The following is a 21,561-nucleotide window of genomic DNA, read 5'->3' as shown; positions in this document are numbered from 1 at the left end:
TATGTTGTTTATTTTTTGTGTGTGGATGGGATCAATAATTCCAAGATAATATAAAAAAATATATTGGACATGATCGAAAGGTGTCAGAACACAGTGCATCGCAGCTTGCTGTGTATGGGTCAGGATAGCCGCAGACCAGTCAGAATGCCCATGCTGAACCCTGTACACTGCTGAAAGCGCCTATAATGAGCACATGAGTGTCAGAACTGGAGCAGTGGAAGAAGGTGGCCTGGTCTGATGAATCGCGTTTTCTTTTATATCATGTGGACAGCCGGGTGCATGTGCGTCATTACCTGGGGAAGAGATGGCATCAGGATGCACCATGGGAAGAAGGCAGGCCGGCAGAGGCAGTGTGATACTCTGGGCAATGTTCTGCTGGGAAACCTTGGGTCCTGGCATTAATGTGAATGTTACTTTGATATGTACCCACCACCTAAAGATTGTTGCAGACCACGTACACCTCTTTATAGTAACAGTATTCCCTGATGGCAGTGGATTCTTTCAGCAGGATAATGCACCCTGCCACAATGCAAAAATTGTTCAGGAATGGTTTGAGGAACATGACAAAGAGTTCAAGGTGTTGACTTCGCCTCCAAATTCCCAAGATCTCAATCCGGATGAGCATCTACGGGATGTGCTGGACCAAATAGTCCAATCCATGGAGGCCCCACCTCCCAACTAACAGGACTTGAAGGATCTGCTGCTAACATCTTGGTGCCACATGCCACAGGACAATTTCAGAGGTGCCTTTTGGCAAACTCCAGGCAAGCTGTCATGTGCCTTTTACTGAGGAGTGGCTTCTGTCTGGCCACTCTACCATACAGGTCTGATTGGTGGAGTGCTGCAGAGATGGTTGTTCTTCTGGAAGGTTCTCCTCTCTCCACAGAGAAATGCTGGAGCTCTGTCAGAGTGATCATCGGGTTCTCGGTCACCTCCCAGACTAAGGCCCTTCTCCCCCGATCACTCAGTTTGGCCATGTGGCCAGCTCTAGCAAGAGTCCTGGTGGTTCCAAACTTCTTCAATTTACGGATGATGGAGGTCACTGTGCTCATTGGGACCTTCAATGCTGCAGACATTTTTCTGTACCCTTCCCCAGATCTGAGCCTCGATACAATCCTGCCTGAGGTCTACAGACAATTCCTTGGACTTCATGGCTTGGTTTGTGCTCTGACATGCACTGTTAACTGTGAGACCTTACTTAGACAAGTGTGTGCCTTTCCAAATCATGTCCAATCAACTGAATTTACCACAGGTGGACTCCAATCAAGTTGTAGAAACATCTCAAGGATGATCAGTGGGAACAGGATGCACCTGAGCTCAATTTTGAGTGTCATGGCAAAGGCTGTGATTTTTATTTATTTTTTTTATAAATTTGCAAAGATTTCAAACAAACTTCTTTCATGTTGTCATTATGGGGTATTGTTTGTAGAATTTTGAGGAAAATAATGAATTTGATCCATTTTGGAATAAGGCTGTAACATAACAAAATGTGGAAAAAGTGAAGCGCTGTGAATACTTTCCGGATGCCAATTTTAGCTTAAATTAAGATATCACTCAGTAGGGGCTAGATATATTTGCTATAAATGAAAGAAAAAATTATTTTTCCTACCAACAACTTTGGAAAGGGTGTTTAATGATTGAGCTTGACGAATGCAGTCAACATTTTAGAAAGCTAAATGAGATTTGTCTTCCTGCCATGCCATAAAAAGGGTCAAAATAACAGTTCTTCAAGGGTGTCACAATTATATGGTTTTGCATTTTAATATGGATAAAATCATGCGGTAACATGATTGAAGAATATGGGATTCATTTTTATCAGAGCTGTTGATTTAATGATTAATTTATCAAAAAGATTATTCATTATTTATTTAGTGTGTTTAATTATATAAAAAATAACATGTTAAAACATGACTACAAATTCCCCCTGACAGTATATAAATTCTGAAATGAGAAATCTTTCCAACCTTCAAAGTTATTTAAGCTTTGATGTACTGCCTTGATGTTTTTGCTAGCTGTAGTCAGCAGGAGGCAATCCATGCAGTTTCACAATCAAACATGCCTTTAAAGAGCCTTGCTTTCACACAACACATTCTGTTGTTCAAAGACAAGCTGGATGGAACCAAACAAAACACAGGGGTCTCATGAACACAAATCACAGTTAGATGCCCAAAGGCATAATAATGCACCAACAAAATTGCACAGATGGAATGCAACTTGTTCTGTCTCTTAGTTATGCTGCGTTCCATTCAAAGTCGGATGTGGGAAATTCCGACTTGATATCTCCGATCATAAGACATTCCATTGCCCAATGTTTGGTAGATGCCATGCAAGCAAACAAAACTGCATTGTTCCAGTTTGCCTAGCATGTTTTCGGCTGTCAACAGATGTCTCCTAGCAACTAAATGGATAAATTATGCTGCAATTCTAGCATATGATGTACAGGGGTACGATTGTCAATATTAGGTATGATTTACCATGTTATTAACATCTACCTTGGCAAACGTTTGCTAAATGATCTTAATTATCATATAATGTAGAAACTGAGTCATTGTTGGATATTTAATAAAAGTGAATGCTTATTATTAACAGTTAATCTCCACGTTTATGTGATGTCACGCACCTGCATCTCTGCAAAACCGGAGATGAAGATTTTCACATGAGTTTCCAAGTTGGAAGTCCAACTTCAAGTGGCGTTCCATTGCTTTTTTTCCTAGTAGGAAGTTGAAAATTCAAACATTGAGTTTGGAATGGAATGCAGCATCAGTCTATGTCAGACCAGTACTCGAAGTGAGCCGACACTCACCGAAGACTGATTGTAAAACTAGATGCTGAAGAAAATGTGAGTGTTGCTTGCCCACCAAGGGCCTAAGTACACTGCCCTAAGTTAAAAGAACCCACACCCATCTCTGCAATGTCATGTTGCTATATGGTTGCTAGAGTGTGACTAGGTAGTTGCCAGGGTGATATTTAAAGGCTGCTTTCTAGCCCTGGATCTAAAGATTTGAGCACTGTGATCACTTTGAAACGATGAGTCTCATAGCACACCACTCCTCATTAAGCCGTTCAACTGGAAACCTCATTCAGAGTGTATGACAAATGGTGTGGGATTAGTAAGTTGCCAACATTTGTGCATAAGTATTTGGATAGGGATTTTTGAAAATCCAAAATCCTTAAACGAAGGTCATAGCAACGGCAATAGTGGTGCCTTGTTAAAGCAAGCGCTGGATGTTGTCTGTTTGTTTAACTTTAAACACCACGTCGGCAACAAGGATGTTCATGTGGCAAGCATAGGGTAAACAATAAATATATACAATTTACAAAGCTTTATAAGACATTTGAGATTAATACAAGAAATAAATTCTAAAATACATTCAGGTAATACCTTTCTAAATATTTCAATTAAGTATCTCTGAATAAAATCATTGTCTAGACAGTTTCAAAGGCCTTACAGTTCAGTAGGATATGTTTGATAGTCAAAGGGGTTTGATGTTGTATGTTCAATGATATGAAAAACAAAATGGCCTATTGACTTTGACGCCTAAATTTGAATGCTTTACTCATATGCCACAACATTTTTGAATAATCAGCAAATATTGATATATGCGATTAATTGCATTACGTGTTCGCTTAAAAATTTTAATTGACTGAAAACACTACTTTTTATTGCTCTGAAAAATTTAAGGGGGACAAACTGTACCCTATTCTTGGAGTGTCAAATGCTCAACTGCCAAGATAAAGCTGCTGAATTGTCAGAATAGGCACACAGAAATGTAAGCATGCTGACAGAAACACAAACTCTTATCATTGTTCAAGTAGAAAATTTGCTTTGTATTTGAAGCAACACAAATGGCACCATGGTTACAGGAAGAATCAACTGAAAAGAGAAAACAAGTCACGTGTATTTACAAAGATTAGCAATTAGTCTACAGAAGAATGAGGCATGATACAAATAAAAAATTAGTGGCATGATTTTTAGGAGACAAAACATAAAATGTCAACATTGGTAGTATCATGTTGAATTAAAGGCAGCTTGTGGTTGGCTTCATCCTCAGGTGTCGCAGTCAGAGGGCAAAGTGTTAAACTAATACTGAAAAAAAAAAACTGCATTATCTACATTACACAAGTAAAACAATATAGGAAACTTTTAGCAACATAATCATTGAATTATCAGCTTGTTGGTTAAGTGTATAACTCCCACATCCTTAATGGCGATCATCTCTTTTAGGAGACGCCATTTGGTTAGCGCTGTCATTTGAAAACACTATTACGTTCACTGAGGCGCTCCCCGTGATTCTTTTCAGAGTTCAGTCAGTGGTGTGCGGGATACTCGCAAATGACATTAAGTGGTAAATTAAAGAGGAAATGACAAAACGAAACATAAACTGAACATTGCTCCTTAAGTTCCGATTCTCGCTTCCAAGTCTTTCTCCAGCTTCTTGAGACAGTAGTGTTATATTCTCTGATAAATATGATTCATAATGTTCAGCAAGTCCCTTTAAGGCCACTATGTAGTTTTGGTAAGGCATTTATATAGTGATTGTGCTGAAGGAACACTAGTTTAAAATGCCCGTAATGGGCCAGTAAGGGATGGAACAACTGTACAGACTTTACAACTCCATTTGTGAAATGTCATTCATGGCACAGTGTTGCAATTCTACAATACATAATCAGTCAGTTTCAAAATGAAACTATAGTTCCTCATATCACAGGGACCATTCACATCACACGACAAAGCCCTTTTCTTCAACAATTGCAATGACAAGAAAGCAAAAACAGCTAAGGCAGTTTGACGAATCAACAGTTTCTTTTGTTATATATATATATATTTGATCCCTAAAAATGTTGGATTTTGAAAATGTGAGATAAGTCATTCCTGTCATTCACCTGTAATGCTGTGAAACTAATTCTGCTAATACTATGAGAAAGCAGAGAAGAAAGTCAAGTTATGGAATAAACTGAGAGAGTCGACTTCTCTCTCAGTCTGAAAAAAATCAAGTAACTAAGACTTGGCTACCTGGACCTGGGCTACCATAAGATGGGCAAACAGACTCTTGTGGAACAGAGAACTCTGATTCTGTGCACAGTAATAAGACACATTTGTGAATGTTCCCGTATTTGCCGTGAGAAAAGGCGAGGTGGGTTTATTAAACTGAAGTGTACATTATGCCACAGCCAATTCAGAGAAGCCCCAGACATATGGATTTCTGTTCCATGAAAGACATTTTTCTATCGCATCAAGAAATCTGGTGAAGATCTTCTCCACTACCTCTGAACAATGTCACTGATCTCCTTAACGGAGGAAAGCAGCTTTGAAAAGTCATGTTGTGCACTGGCTCCTCCAGTGGCAGTGGGGCAGATCTGTAGCTCTCGAAGGCTGCTTTCCAACTTATTGATGGCTTCACGGAAAGCAAACCTGTTCCGCATCTGCTGGATGGACTCGACATAGCTCGCGCAATACTTAGACAGGTTCTTGCCAGCCTCCAAGACTGCACTGTGGCTACCGGTCTGTTCTGAAATTCTGCCAATAGCGGCCCGCAGAAGTTCTGTGCTCTCCAAGACCATCTCGCGTGTGATGGCAGAGTTGGAATGTCTCTCGGACGGCTGTTGAGTTTTCCGTAACAAACGGTGAGCCAAACCTGTTCCCATACCTAGTGGCTGACTGGTTAGTGATGTAGACGACGTCTTTGGAGGCTGTAATTTTGAGGTGTTTTTTTGCAGCTTTTTGGCACTCTCCTGGGAAAGAGTACCCCTGCCTTGTTCTGTGGAGCCAGAGCTTGGAGGACTTGGGTTAGAGGAGCCTTTGACTTTACCATCTGAAGAAACATCATGAGTGAGACTCCTTGAAGTCTTTCCAGATTTGGCGCTTGAGACAGGTGGTGGAGGAGGAACAGGTTTAGGTTTTGCAAACTTTCCCTTGTCTCTTTCTCTTTGTACAGGGACATCAGAAGAGATTTTGTGTCTACGATGTCTGCATTCATCCCCAGCTGCTCCTAGAGGTGGAAACACACTGGGCTTGAGCAGCTCAGCCTGCAAGGCACTCGTTTTGGAGCATTCCAACTGTAGCTGACGGCCTATCTTTGGGGTCAGGGTCAAAGGACTTGATCCAGGACTGGATTCTGCATTCTTTAAAACCTCATCGGAGGTATCCTCGATTTTCTTGGGAAGGCGTGGTGGTGGGGTAAGGGTACCACCATGAGGGATACAATCCCCTTTCTTGCGGGGCAGAGCTGGCTTTCGTTCAAAGGTACCAGAGTCAAAATGAGATGACTGAATGTCACGAGGAAGGGTGACCGACTTCCAGTCTTTACGGTCGGACCCTGGGGGCATGCTGGATGCTGAAGAAGACCTCAGGAAGCGCTTGGAGTTTGAGATAGGATCTTCCTCCACTGGAAGAGTGGTGGCAAGTTTCCCTCCTCCACCTGTTGTTGTAGGTGTGCCCTTTCTCCGTGAAAGAGGAGGGAAGAGCTGACCAGGATATACTAGGGCTCCATTGTTGACTCCGACAGCTGTGGTATTATTAGAACCAACCAATTTTGAAGTGTCAATACTGTGAATGGCATCATTGGTGGAAGTCCCATTATTGAACTCATCTCTAAAATCATGTCCCAATCCTCTATGATCAAGATGGCCATCCATCTTTCCAAAGGAGCTGCTACGTTTTGGAGGAGCAGGAGCAGTTCTCTTCTTTTTCTTGATGTAGCTGAAGGGATTAATTCTGAATTTATCTTTAGCTAGGAGCCGGTCATCTTCATTCAAATTGGTATCAAGAAGTGGCCTTGGGAGCATCGGAGGCCCAGCAACTTCAGTCTCTGCTGAATCTGCAGATGGTACAAATCCATCAATATATATTACCAGAAACATTTCTTCAGTATGAATATGATTGTGAATATAGAAAAAGTAGGGCTTACCAGGACTGTCCCCATCCTTACTGTCCATATGCCTTCGCAGTGTCCTTGTCTTGGTGGGAAGTTCTGGTGCCTGCTGTATCGAGCCTAATGTCAGCTTCTTACCTTTCTTCCCCAACTCTTTCTCCACCTCTGCAATCCATAAAACATTGCAGATGAGCCATAGGAAATGTACTTGCACAGCTCTCTAAAGCTCCAGAGATCAAGTCTTACCATCAGAGATACTGGATTCTTGAAACATGGTCTCAAACGCTTGGTGGGTTTCGGCAAAAGAAGGACGCTCTGCAGGGTTCCATCTCCAACCTAAAGACAGAGACACTAAACTCAGTCCAAAGTGGGACAGAAGACCCCAAACTGGAAATAATACAGTTTGAATGATAAGTTTAAAGGTTGTAGACATGTTTCAGTCACTTGTACTTTAGCTAGTATAATTTTTCAACTAAGGTTAGAAGATCTACAATAGCTGGAAGATCTGAATATCTACTAACAGGCCCTCATGAGCTCATAGACTTTCTCTGGGCATCCCTCAGGTCTGTCCATGCGGTAATCTTTCTCTAGTAGCTCGTACACTTGGGACAAGTCAATTCCAGGATATGGAGACATCCCATAGGTGGCAATCTCCCAAAGCAGGACCCCAAATGCTGACAAGTTAAAGCAAGAAATGTTAGTGTCTCTCATAATCAAAACAGGTTTCTCTCAACCTAGACAGGTGAGATCAGCTTAAACATTTTGCCAGTAAGTACATTAAGCTGTTTCATTGATTTTTACTTACCCCACACATCTGACTTTATAGAGAACTTGTTATAGGCCAGACTCTCTGGTGCAGTCCATTTAATGGGAAACTTGGCTCCTGCATGAGCTGTGTAAGTGTCTCCCGTCATCAGGCGACTCAGTCCAAAATCTGCCACTTTAACCAAGTGGTTTTCCCCAACTAAGCAGTTTCGGGCAGCTAGATCCCTGGAGAAAGAACCGCACTGTTACTGGAAACATGTAGCTTCAAATTAAGTTCTTAAAATGTACTCCCTTTGTCCTAGAACTTAGCACCTGCTGTTTGTTTTTTGTTCTTTTACTAGATAATTGCTCTATTGCAAACACTCTTAAAAACATCTGATCTGTTGCTTCATCCAACAGACCTACTATTAATTATTAAAATACCAAATTTTTAGGGCAACTTCTATTTCCAATTTATTTCTGTGCTGCTTTTTTCAAAAACAAGCAAGGAAGATCATTCCACCGTTGAGGCACAAAATCACTTACCTAAACTCTCACTGTACCTCTATGGTGCAATGGCATTCTCAACCCCGCTCAAACAGCAGAGTCACTCACTACTAGGCTGTGTTCAAAATCAAGGAGTAGCAACGGTTCAAGGAATGAAAACAAAAACCAGAACACAGCAGAACAGAACCAAAAATGGGGACAAAGACCCTTTCGATTGTTCCAGAGTGAAAGCTATTTTTAAATGCTGGTAAACGGTTAATAATGCTATTAATTTGTTCAGATATTTTTTTGAAACTAAAGAACAAAGAGTTTATCATAGTAAATTTTCAGAAGTACACCACTTCCTGTTGCCTGAGAAAATGAGGCTTCTCTCTTTTTATTGCTGAAGATCTTTTTGACAACTACTGTATATATAATTACTCCATATATACGCACAGATTTATGAATTGATTTAGATGGACAGTTGTATATTCAAAATATTTTTATTATTTTTGTGGATATATTTAACATTCAAATTCTTTAATACAGGCTACTCTGCCCTGCAAAAGCAAAAGACCTTAACTCACTAGAGTGTGAAACTGAGAAAAATGACTTTAAAGTTTCTGTTTTGTCCAGACAAAAGTATTATAGGTAGGACTCCCAAAATTTCACAACTAGTTGCTATACTGAAGAAATGTTTGTATGCAAAAAATCTTGAGCTCAAAATTGACCTTTGACCCTTGTTTGGCAGTTACTGTACTCTGCCTTTGTATCATGTGCCAAAAATCAGGAGTCATGCAAAGGCAAAAGGCCATAACTGACATATAATCAATATTTACTTGCTGTTCACCATACTTACATCCATTATAAGAACACCTAACCAAGGTCTAGTCATCATGGTTTTTGTTTTAAATTATATAGAAGACATTTGGTTGTTCCTATTTAGTGCTATAATGATCAGGATAGTGCGGCAACACTAACACAGTTAAACAGTATAACAGATAAGTTACTTTGCAGTACAGTATGTACAGTATGAATAAATACAATAAATATTTTCACAATAAAGATAATTTAATTATAATTGAATACAAAGGTATATGTATTTAAATGCAAGATATAGAGTAATAATTAATTAAACATTGGACCAATACATTAGAGATTAGAGACTGCTCATTCCAAGTTTTTTACTGCGTCCAAATAAAATCTTACTGAAAGCTAATTTTTTGAGATATCAACCTAAAATTTGGAACACAACTTGTCCATAGGTATATATGACAAAGCATTCTTGAAATACAACCATTTAAGTTTGGATAGTGATTTTCATGTCTATGCTGAAAAAAGGGGAGGGGTGACAGTTAAAGGGTTAAGGGTTAAGGGCCACCAAACTGCTCAAGATGCTCAGTCAACGAACTCGACTTGGATTACTACTTTTTAATTCTGAGATAATATAGACAGAGTATACCGAAAAAAGTTGGAATTACTTTTACTATTTAGGTTAGCCTACTTTGTACGGACGTTAGCGATAACCAGCTGTAAAATCTGGCGTGAACACCTGCAAGAAGGAAATATGGCTCAAACACGTATGGATTGTTGTGGATACAGCAGATGGCGTGCATTGCTATGGATTATATCTTCTATGGATTATATCGGATTGCATGGAAAGGTAGGATGCCTCTGTATTTAATATTTGGTTTTCAGCATCTGATGTGAGGCGAGTGTCAGCGTCAGCGTTAGCACTAATTTACGTGACACAGATTAAATTTAGCAAGCTCCGGGCTGTCACTGACATTGACAGATCTGAACCATCAGCCCTATCACATCGCTATCACAGAGTAATAATACAAACAAGCAGTCGGCAGTCTACACTTTATTTCAAAGATGTGTCGGTGTGTATGTTACGCGGTTTGGTGACAATAAAAGAGCGGTAATCTTTGACAGTATGACAAAGCCAGAGTACAGTAACATCACAGCGGGACCGTAACATCTCTCTTGATGCCAGGCGAAACAAAGTCAGAACACCTTAACTCAACTTAAGCGTGCGGAACAAAGGCTAAGAGCCGTAACAACTGTTACTGGCGTTCTGCTATGGTTTCTCGTATGGTTTTGGATGTTACGGTTGTCATAGCCCTTTAATTTCTCGTTAAAACAATCAAATTGACTCACGATATTTATTCACATGATAAAGGAGGTCTTGAATACCCCAAAAATGACATTAACTCATTTTTGACCAAACATGATGTTACGGCGTTTTGCCTTTGTAGGGCAGTACTGTACTATGCTTGTCATGATTTTTATGCTGATCCCCCTCACATGGCAAAAAACTGGATCGCTTATTTTGGTGAGGCACGTCACCTTTTTTGGGCTTTTATTTTTAAAACCAAGTTGCTTAACATCTGGCAACACTGCAGTGGGTATATCACTCATCCTTAGCACAGAATACTGTCATTTTAAAAAGAATGTTATTAACCATTTTGTATTTCGTTCTAATGGGAAAGGAGTCCACAGAATGCAGGAGGTGGAATAAAAGAAATGCAAACTTTTTCAGAGCTTCATTAGAGGTATTGCTGATTTCAAATGCAAGGCCGAAGTTTAACTTACTATATTAAGGAAATGCATATAATGTCTTTTCAATTAATTTTAGCACAGCATATTTTGCACTGCCTGTTTTTAGGAATGTAGCCTTTAAAATATGGGCTATATGAGTTCTAATAAATTTACTTAGTTTCATGTTGTTGTTGTTTTTATAAAACACTTATTTTACTATAAATACACACAACTCATTTCTACACACTGTTCTTGTGACTTAAACAATTTAGTAAACTAATCCTATTGCATGCACTGTTGTACGGTTTAAATGAACAGCTTTTATTTTACTAAATTCAAAATGAACCTTTAACGCAATATGTATCATATAAAATTTGTATTAGATATCAAATCTTGACATTTTTGGTGATTCCTACTCACTATCTTCAAGAAACGTCTTAAGACTTCATCTCTTCTTTTAACACTTGACTCACAACTGTTAATAAACTCTCTTTCAGCACAACTCTATATTAAATATATATATATATATATATAAACAATAATTGTTTTACTTTTGTTTCTAATTTCAAAAGTCTTTGAATTGCAGAATTTGTCCTGTTACAATCTCCTTATGATTAATCACTTGTGTTGTTTTCTTATTAGTAAATCTCTTTGTATAAAAGTAAATGCTAAATGTATAAATGCTACTGTAAATATAGATCTCACTTTCTAAAAGTTTTAAAATGATTTTGTTGGCAGTGATCTTGTGTGCAGGTCTTTGAGGAACAGGCCACATCTTGACAGGAATGACACTACTCTCTATGTAGGCATAAAATCATAATGTCTAATAACTGAAGCTATTTCAACTATACAAATCAAGCTAATATAAACAGAAGAGTATAATGAAGCAAGACAATGTACATGTAATAATTGATTTAATCTTGTTTTTTCAACTGTTCAAATAAACGTAGCTGTGGCCTCATCAGCACTTGTGTGTTTATGTCGAAGTGTCATGTCTAGACTACAGCAGCTCTTGCTCACCTGTGGATGAAGTTCTTCTTCTCCAGGTACTCCATCGCAGAGGAGATCTGTGTGGCCATATACAGCAGCACCACAGCGTTGACTTCCTCACGATTACATTCACGCAGGTAATCCAGCAGGTTTCCATGGGTCATGAACTCTGTGATGATATAAAAGGGAGGTTCTCGTGTGCAGACACCTAGAATGAGAGAAGAACACAACACGAGCAGGTTATGATTGGTAAACACCATTGGCCTCTGTAGCAATGCTAAAACCTCAATACATGCCTTTGTGACATCACACCTAGACTACTGTAATTCCTTCTCATTGCTCTTCCTGCAAAAGCTGTGCAAAAACTACAATATGTGCCAAACTCTGCTGCCCGACTTATCACTCTTACAATAAAACTAAAGAAAAGTGCACACATAACTCCTATCCTGCAGGACCTCCACTGGCTCTCTGTCTCCTCTCGCATACACTTGAAGATCCTCGTCCAAAGCTCTCCATAACGTTGCCCCTTAATTATTATAGTTATTACAACTCTACTCCCCTGGCCTTAAGATAATCTGATGCTGGCTTACTTGCAGTTCCTAAGTTTAGACTTAGTTTAGTCTCTATGGGTTCCAGGTCCCTAGTGCAGCTGCTCCTAGACTTTGGAACTCTCTTCCACAGAACGTCTGTGATGCCTCTTCCTTGCTTTCTTCAAGAAACTGCTAAAAGCACATATTGTTGCATTACTGCCATTTATTGTGATACATTTGTGTTGTTGTTTGTTTTGTAAAACAACTTTGGGTTTTAGAAAGGCACTAAATAAATAAAACGTATTATTATTCAAACGTATTATAGTTAATGTGCTGAACTACATTTGTGATTACTCTGCTAGGACACATGTGTGAATCACTGTATATCAATCACATGCATAAAACTGCATATTTTCAAGAGTATTTTTTCATATCTACCAGATACCAATCAGCCTTGTTTTTACAGATATATGGATGCTAAGTGCATAAGCGGTTGCATAGGGCCCCTCGACCACCAGGGGGCCCCCCCCCAACCACAGGGTCTGTAACGCCAATTAATTATTTACATTAGGTGTAAATAACACTGGCCACACAACCTGGCTATATGCACAGCAATATTTAATATTAAGGATACATTTATTGAAAAGACATTTATCATGAGCACTGAGCACCAGACCCATCAGGCACAGGAACAGTTTTTTCCCCTCAGGCTATCCATCTCATGAACAGTTAAAACTGCCCCATTGAGCAATAATTATGTGCAATACACAGCTTAGACTGTTTATATATCCAACATACCCAACCTCTTCTGCCATACATTCTCTCGCATCTGTATATAACAGATTTGTATCTGTATATTGTACACTTATAATATATATATATATATATATATATATACACAGTATCTCACAAAAGTGAGTACACCCCTCACAGTTTGTAAATATTTGATTATATCTTTTCATGTGACAACACTGAAGAAATGACACTTTGCTACAATGTAAAGTGGTGAGTGTACAGCTTGTATAACAGTGTAAATTTACTGTCCCCTCAAAATAACTCAACACACAGCCATTAATGTCTAAACTGCTGGCAACAAAAGTGAGTACACCCATAAGTGAAAATGTCCAAATTGGGCCCAAATTGTCAATATTTTGTGTGGCCACCATTATTTACCAGCACTGCTTTAATCCTCTTGGGCATGGAGTTCACCAGAGCTTCACAGGTTGCCACTGGAGTCCTCTTCCACTCCTCCTCGACGACATCATGGAGCTGGTGGATGTTAGAAACCTTGTGCTCCTCCACCTTCTGTTTGAGGATGCTCCACAGATGCTCAATAGGGTTTAGGTCAGGAGACATGCTTGGACAGTCCATCACCTTCACTCTCAGCTTCTTTAGCAAGGCAGTGGTCATCTTGGAGGTGTGTTTGGGGTCGTTATCATGCTGGAATACTGCCCTGCGGCCCAGTCTCTGAAGGGAGGGGATCATGCTCTTCTTCAGTATGTCACAGTACATGTTGGCATTCATGGTTCCCTCAATGAACTGTAGCTACCCAGTGCCGGCAGCACTCATCCAGCCCCAGACCATGACACTCCCACCACCATGCTTGACTGTAGGCAAGACACACTTGTCTTTGTACCTCACCTGGTTGCCGCCACACACGCTTGACACCATCTGAACTGAATAAGATTATCTTGGTCTCATTAGACCACAGGACATGGTTCCAGTAATCCATGTCCTTAGTCTGCTTGTCTTCAGCAAACTGTTTGCGGGCTTTCTCATCTTTAGAAGAGGCTTCCTTCTGGGAGGACAGCCATGCAGACCAATTTGATGTAGTGTGCAGCGTATGGTTTGAGCACTGACAGGCTGACCCCCCACCCCTTCAACCTCTGCAGCAATGCTGGCAGCATTTCCCAAAGACAACCTCTGGATATGACGCTGAGCATGTGCACTCAACTTCTTTGGTCGACCATGGCGAACCCTGTTCTGAGTGGAACCTGTCCTGTTAAACCACTGTATGGTCTTGGCCACCGTGCTGCAGCTCAGTGTCAGGGTCTTGCCAATCTTCTTATAGCCTAGGCAATATTTATGTAGAGCAACAATTATTTTTTTCAGCTCCTCAGAGAGTTCTTTGCCATGAGGTGCCATGTTGAACTTCCAGTGACCCGTATGAAGCAGTATGAGAGTGATGACACCAAATTTAACACACCTGCTCCCCATTCACACCTGAGACCTTGTAACACTAATGAGTCACATGACACCGGGGAGGGAAAATGGCCAATTGGGCCCAATTTGGACATTTTCACTTATGGGTGTACTCACTTTTGTTGCCAGTGGTTTAGACATCAATGGCTGTGTGTTGAGTTATTTAGAGGGAACAGCAAATTTACACTGTTATACAAGCTGTACACTCACTACTTTACATTATAGCAAAGTGTCATTTCTTCAGTGTTGTCACATGAAAAGATATAATCAAATATTTACAAACTGTGAGGGGTGTACTCACTTTTGTGAGATACTGTAAAAAAAAAAAAAATTATATATATATATATATGGGCTGTCAATCGCCTAAAATTTCTAATCAAATTAATTACATGGTGTCCCGATGAATTAATCGCATATATATACATTTGCTGAGAAAACCCCTCATATAAAAAGAATTCAATATATAATTATACATAGTTATCTTTAAATATAAAATATATATATATATATATAAATAATAAAAAAATATTCAGATAATTAAAAAGCATTACATTCTTGTGGCAAAAGAGTTCATCATTGATAAGACAACACAAAAAGCGGCTTTAGAATACAATGTATTGTTTACTACCATATTATTGATCCTAAGTCAATCATTGACATACAGTTCACAGCAATCCATTTCTCAAGTGCATCAGTTGGAGATTTATTATGAGGGCTTGTTTAAGAGCCCGTCAATCTACACCTGCAACAGACGTGCTTGTGTAGCGTCTCGGGTGCGTTGCATCATACAAATAAAATGTTTAGGTCACTGTGTCAAGATAAATATAGTTTCGATTAAATAATTCGATTAAAAATTTTAATCGACTGACAGCCCTAATATATATATATATATACACAAATATTGTCCTATTGTGTATTTCTATATATACACACTTATATTTTCTATTCACTTTTTATTTTTATTCTATTTGTTTATTATCTTTGTCTTGTTGTTGTATTGTTTGTGCACTGGAAGCTTCTGTCACAAAGACAAATTGCTTGTATGTGTAAGCATATTTATCAACCAAGCTCATTCTGATTCTCATTCTGATCATCAGTATACGATGCTAATGATTTCTATGCTTTTCAATCCCTCACAAGTTAAAAATGTTATCACAAGTCGCTTCTTTTGGGCTTGTTTTTACAGATCACTTGTTTCTCTTGTGAGATCTGGTAACACTAAACCCACCCTTAGCACAGAGTACTCTTGATTATAAAAAGAACATTATTAAGCGTTTTTTATTTCATTCTAACCGGTTACCATTTGGAAAGGAGAACGTAGATAGTCGGAAGCCAGAACAAAATATAAAAATACAGCTTCTTGTTTTTAATCCTTGACTATTAGATACTACAACCATATCATAGTCATCACAAACAAAAAGACACAAAAGATGATGCATAATAATGGAACATTGCTCATAGCAGGTAATTTGTTTGATAGTATTTTAAACTGATCTGGTGGTGTTTTTGTTAAAAAGTGCTGCTTTGATGGCTGTAGCAGTGGTGCTTTCAATGGGACAAATTTAGAGATGCTTTCGATAAACATGGCTGCTAAATTTAAAAAAATAAATAATAATAATTACTTATCCAAGAGTATTTTGCATGCTGACAGTCTATTTCACTCAACACACTCACCTAACAGCTGCACCAGATTTGGGTGTTTAATCTCTTTCATGACTGCAGCTTCTTTTAAAAACTCCTCCACTTCCATCGTGTCTTCCTGCAAATGAGAAAAAAACAAAAACAATAAAACTACAACTTCCAACAGATAGTTGATTCATTGTTTTGCATCCTGAAACACCCATCCACTAAAACAGTGCTTCTCAATTGTGATCAATTATTTGAATTAATTATTTGACTATTCAACGATTATTGCAACGATTAATCATTAGCTCTTCACCAATTATTCAGCTTGTGCCCCGACTTAAAAGGTTGTATTAAATGTGCTTACTAACAATATAGGACAAAATCATCTTTATGACATTCACTGAATTAAAAGGAAAAAATATTTTTTATTAAGTTTAATTCAGTAAAGAAATTCACTGCAAAACATCATATTGTTATCAAGTGTTTTTGTCTTGTTTTCCATTTAAAATTGTCTAAAAATACTTAAAACAAGATTTAAAGAATTCAACTTTCTCAGTTAACAATGTTTTCTTCTGCTGAACAGCTGCTAAAATAAATGAACGTTGTTTTAAAGGAGTTTTATATATTTATGTTAGAAATCAATCTGAGACTAAATCAAATCATTTTGTTGTGGTGTATAATGTGAAGACTCTCTCACCTTTCTGTTCACTTCAATCCATCTTTAACTCACAAAAAGACAATCTCTCTCTTAATAATAAAGCTGCGTATTGCCAATGTTCTTCACGATAAGAAACACACAGTGACACATATATTATGATTCAATAAGTCGTAAGTCATCACGTTATAATCTAGCTTTAGTAAGTGCGGCTTGAGGGACGAGCGTCCCCGTGACAGTTTCAATCTCTCCCCCTTAGATCGGGACATTCACACAACTCATAGAAGAGGTGCTGACCGCGCTGAGAAATGCCAGTTTCAGAGCTTGTAGTTATTTACATGATCTTCTGTATTATTTGAACTTTAAATGCATTAAATATATCTGCATTTAAGATGTAACGCCGGGGTGTTTCCTTTAAAGAGCTCCGGCTCCACTTATTCCACAACAAGAGTGCTTCTGTATTATTTGGTATTTTTGTATAATTCCCTCATACTTTGTGATCTCCATCACCTGAAGCTGTTTGGAAAGTTTAGAGTGCATCTGTGATCTGTGTAATTCTTCCTCAGTCAGACTCAGGCGTGAACTGCAGTGCTGCTCTTGCGCGTCATTATTACAGTTTAATGTGATCTCATGTTACCTTAAATTAGATCAAACGACTATTCCACATAAATTATTTTGAATTACGAATTATTTAGATCTGTGTCAACATTAACTGGTTGTGTGACATGCCTTCATCCTCAAAAACCATCAACTAAATTACACAAGGTCAAATTCAATACGACTACATTTAATACAGGTTATGGGTTTGGTATTGTGCCAATTGATATCCAGTGTAAAATCTGTGTCCAGTTGAGAAGCACCGCTTTAGTGGTCCTCTGGATGGCTCATTGCATCTCACACTGACCTTTAGTGTTTTCACAGCCACAGTCAGGCTGTATTTCTTCCACACGCCCTCGTACACCTCGCCGTACTGCCCTCCACCCAGTTTGTGTTTCATGGTGATATCAGTCCGCTCCATCTCCCACTTGTCATAGTTGGGCGAGACGCCGTAGATGGTGGGCTTGTTGCGTTTGGGTGCTGGGTAATGCAATGTGGTGATCAGGCCATCTGCTACGGTGGAATGATGATGAACCAGCTCCGCCAGCGTATTGAAGCGGCTCTCAGACGACACATACAGCTGCAGAGAATGAGAGGTTTGAAGATGAGCCGTACTGGACATTGGCCTACAGGTGCTCAAATCTGCTGAAATATTCCTTATCATATCATTTTGTGCCAAAACATGATCATTTTCACCCTTATCTGCTCTGCAAAATGAAAGGCAACACTTTTTGCTGACCCACTACATGAGCACTTGAGGGCTTTCTCCAAATCTGCCTCTGCTGCCGTCTGCTGTTGAGTTTTTGACATTTGTTAAGTATCACAACTGATAAAACGTTGGTTTACTTGCAAATACAAAGGAGCTTCTATGAAATCTGTCATATTAGAGTATTTATTTATTTATGGTTTTCTTTCATTGTGCTCATCTTGTACATAGGCCTCACTTTGTACAGTACATCAAACCCCTTTATCTCAAAATATATCAGTCACATCCTGTCGCAATCAACGACCTAAACAAGATAAATAAAATGTATGCTACTTATGGGGCTCAAACCAGTAACCTTGGGGCTCAATTGTCAATGTAAAGTCATGAGGTAACATGTGGCTGTGGTTAAATCTCACCTTGCCATCCGAGGCAGTGTTGATGCGGTAGTGGTAGACTCGGCCCTCGTAGCGCAGCGATATGGAACGCTGTCCCGGACTGCTCTCGCTCTCCCTCACCAAGAAGCTGCCATTGATGCCACTGCTCAGCAGGTATTCTGCGGCGTTACGCGACACAGGTCCGTGATACCAGCTGTGCTTCTCCAGGCTGTTGACGGGTGTGATGTAGTTGCTGGGCACCCAGCCCTGTCCATTCTTCGTCTGCGCTTCACACCACTCTCCATTATGATTATATCCCAGAACTCTCAGCTTTTCCCCTGAGGAGCATAGCGATATTACACACGTTACATAACACTCAATACTATAGGTCAACCAATACAGTGAGGAAAATAAGTATTTGAACACCCTGCTATTTTGCAAGTTCTCCCACTTGGAAATCATGGAGGGGTCTGAAATTGTCATCGTAGGTGCATGTCCACTGTGAGAGACATAATCTAAAAAAAAAAATCCAGAAATCACAATATATGATTTTTTAACTATTTATTTGTATGATACAGCTGCAAATAAGTATTTGAACACCTGTCTATCAGCTAGAATTCTGACCCTCAAAGACCTGTTAGTCTGCCTTTAAAATGTCCACCTCCACTCCATTTATTATCCTAAATTAGATGCACCTGTTTGAGGTCGTTAGCTGCATAAAGACACCTGTCCACCCCATACAATCAGTAAGAATCCAGCTACTAACATGGCCAAGACCAAAGAGCTGTCCAAAGACACTAGAGACAAAATTGTACACCTCCACAAGGCTGGAAAGGGCTACGGGAAATTGCCAAGCAGCTTGGTGAAAAAAGGTCCACTGTTGGAGCAATCATTAGAAAATGGAAGAAGCAAAACATGACTGTCAATCTCCCTCGGAATGGGGCTCCATGCAAGATCTCACCTCGTGGGGTCTCAATGATCCTAAGAAAGGTGAGAAATCAGCCCAGAACTACACGGGAGGAGCTGGTCAATGACCTGAAAAGAGCTGGGACCACCGTTTCCAAGGTTACTGTTGGTAATACACTAAGACGTCATGGTTTGAAATCATGCATGGCACGGAAGGTTCCCCTGCTTAAACCAGCACATGTCAAGGCCCGTCTTAAGTTTGCCAATGACCATTTGGATGATCCAGAGGAGTCATGGGTGAAAGTCATGTGGTCAGATGAGACCAAAATAGAACTTTTTGGTCATAATTCCACTAACCGTGTTTGGAGGAAGAAGAATGATGAGTACCATCCCAAGAACACCATCCCTACTGTGAAGCATGGGGGTGGTAGCATCATGCTTTGGGGGTGTTTTTCTGCACATGGGACAGGGCTGACTGCACTGTATTAAGGAGAGGATGACCGGGGCCATGTATTGCGAGATTTTGGGGAACAACCTCCTTCCCTCAGTTAGAGCATTGTAGATGGGTCGAGGCTGGGTCTTCCAACATGACAATGACCGAAGCACACAGCCAGGATAACCAAGGAGTGGCTCTATAAGAAGCATATCAAGGTTCTGGCGTGGCCTAGCCAGTCTCCAGACCTAAACCCAATAGATAATCTTTGGAGGGAGCTCAAACTCCGTGTTTCTCAGCGACAGCCCAGAAACCTGACTGATCTAGAGAAGATCTGTGTGGAGGAGTGGCCAAAATCCCTCCTGCAGTGTGTGCAAACCTGGTGAAAAACTACAGGAAACGTTTGACCTCTGTAATTGCAAACAAAGGCTACTGTACCAAATATTAACACTGATCTTCTCAGGTGTTCAAATACTTATTTGCAGCTGTATCATACAAATAAATAGTTAAAAAATCATATATTGTGATTTCTGGATATTTTTTTTTAGATTATGTCTCTCACAGTGGACATGCACCTACGATGACAATTTCAGACCCCTCCATGATTTCCAAGTGGGAGAACTTGCAAAATAGCAGGGTGTTCAAATACTTATTTTCCTCACTGTATATTGGTTTTACCGATAAATTGGTGCCATTAGTTGCTTTTTGCAACTATTGATTATCTGCAAAAATCAACACTGATTTTGACACTGATCACACAGGCAGTGTGAGAGATTTGGGTCAGTTGATGGAACAGATCAGACTTGTTCTGTGTTACACTACATCTTATATTTTGTTGATGTAAATGTGTTTCTGTGTTTGTGGTGAGGCCAGTGAAAATGTTGGCAGGGCACTCAGCTTTGCTCTAAAATCAACTATTCATTTACTTATGACGGTGTCCACCTCAGAATTTAAGTAACGCGTGTCTGTCTGTAGGTACACTAACAGATGCTCCTCTGATGAGTAAAGGGTTTGAAATCTCTGGTTGCAACTTCCTGGCTAAAGTTTACATGAGTTCACATTCAAGTCTCCTTGCCTATAAACTAAATATTTACGGCAGCCTCTGACCAAGAGTAACGGCTGTAATAAAAAAATCAATCTGATTGAACGTCAATGAGCTCATACTCTATATGATGATGTTGACATTTACACTTGGTTATATTTACGAGAGAGAACATTACGTGAATGATGACTATTTAGCAGCTCTTCAGCATAAAATCTATCTAAATGTTGCAATTTCTTGTGATCAATGGAAGTTTCAACACTATTTATAGGATTTAAATTATAAATCATTATTATATAGGATATTAAAATAGTATTATTTATTGTCCCTTATTAATTTTAGATACAGTTCCAGATTTTTATATATATATATATATATATATATATATATATATATATATATATATATATATATATATATATATACACACACACACACACACTATTTATTACATTTACAGATTTTTTTTAACACTTTACAATAAGTTAACATGAGATAATGCATTAGTTTTCATAAACTAACCATTTGTATACAGCATTTATTCATCTTAATTTTAGTAAATAAAAATACTAACGTTAAAAATTTGAAGTTTCAATTTGAAGTTATTGTCCAATAGGGATGTCCCAATACCATTTTTGAGACCGATTATGAGTACCGATACCGTTTTTTTTCTCTGAACTTCATAAGCTTATTTCAATTTGTTTTTAAAAAATACATTAATTCAAACTTTAATCAAATGAAAGTATAGCAGAAATGGAATAATGTGTCCCTGAACAAGGGGGGTCAAAATCAAAAATAACAGTCCGTATCTGGTGTGGCACCAGCTGCATTAAGTTCTGCAGAGCATCTCCTCC

General features: G+C 39.1%; 1 protein-coding gene across 3 annotated transcripts in view; it reads right to left on the bottom strand.

Annotated features, from left to right (window-relative positions):
• Positions 1-3,695: 3,695 nt before the first annotated feature.
• The window catches only part of LOC127622204 (tyrosine-protein kinase ABL1-like), a 73,058-nt gene continuing 55,192 nt past the window's right edge, over positions 3,696-21,561 (bottom strand). Inside the window, exons 3-11 of one of the 3 annotated variants that reach the window (XM_052096231.1) lie at positions 18,369-18,664; positions 17,554-17,826; positions 16,043-16,127; positions 11,667-11,844; positions 7,678-7,862; positions 7,394-7,546; positions 7,119-7,208; positions 6,909-7,037; positions 3,698-6,818 (exon numbers count right to left, since the gene is read on the bottom strand). In XM_052096231.1, coding sequence (XP_051952191.1) covers positions 5,263-6,818; positions 6,909-7,037; positions 7,119-7,208; positions 7,394-7,546; positions 7,678-7,862; positions 11,667-11,844; positions 16,043-16,127; positions 17,554-17,826; positions 18,369-18,664 — 2,945 coding nt within the window. In that variant the 3' untranslated portion in view covers positions 3,698-5,262. Of the gene's footprint in view, positions 7,038-7,118; positions 7,209-7,393; positions 7,547-7,677; positions 7,863-11,666; positions 11,845-16,042; positions 16,128-17,553; positions 17,827-18,368; positions 18,665-21,561 lie in introns of all 3 variants that reach the window. The other 2 variants (XM_052096214.1, XM_052096222.1) reach the window with 2 other exon arrangements.

This window comes from Xyrauchen texanus, chromosome 3, assembly GCF_025860055.1.
Source record: "Xyrauchen texanus isolate HMW12.3.18 chromosome 3, RBS_HiC_50CHRs, whole genome shotgun sequence".
NCBI lineage: Eukaryota > Metazoa > Chordata > Actinopteri > Cypriniformes > Catostomidae > Xyrauchen > Xyrauchen texanus.
Note: the sequence above shows the minus strand (reverse complement) of the source record. Positions and strands in the feature narration are given on the sequence as shown.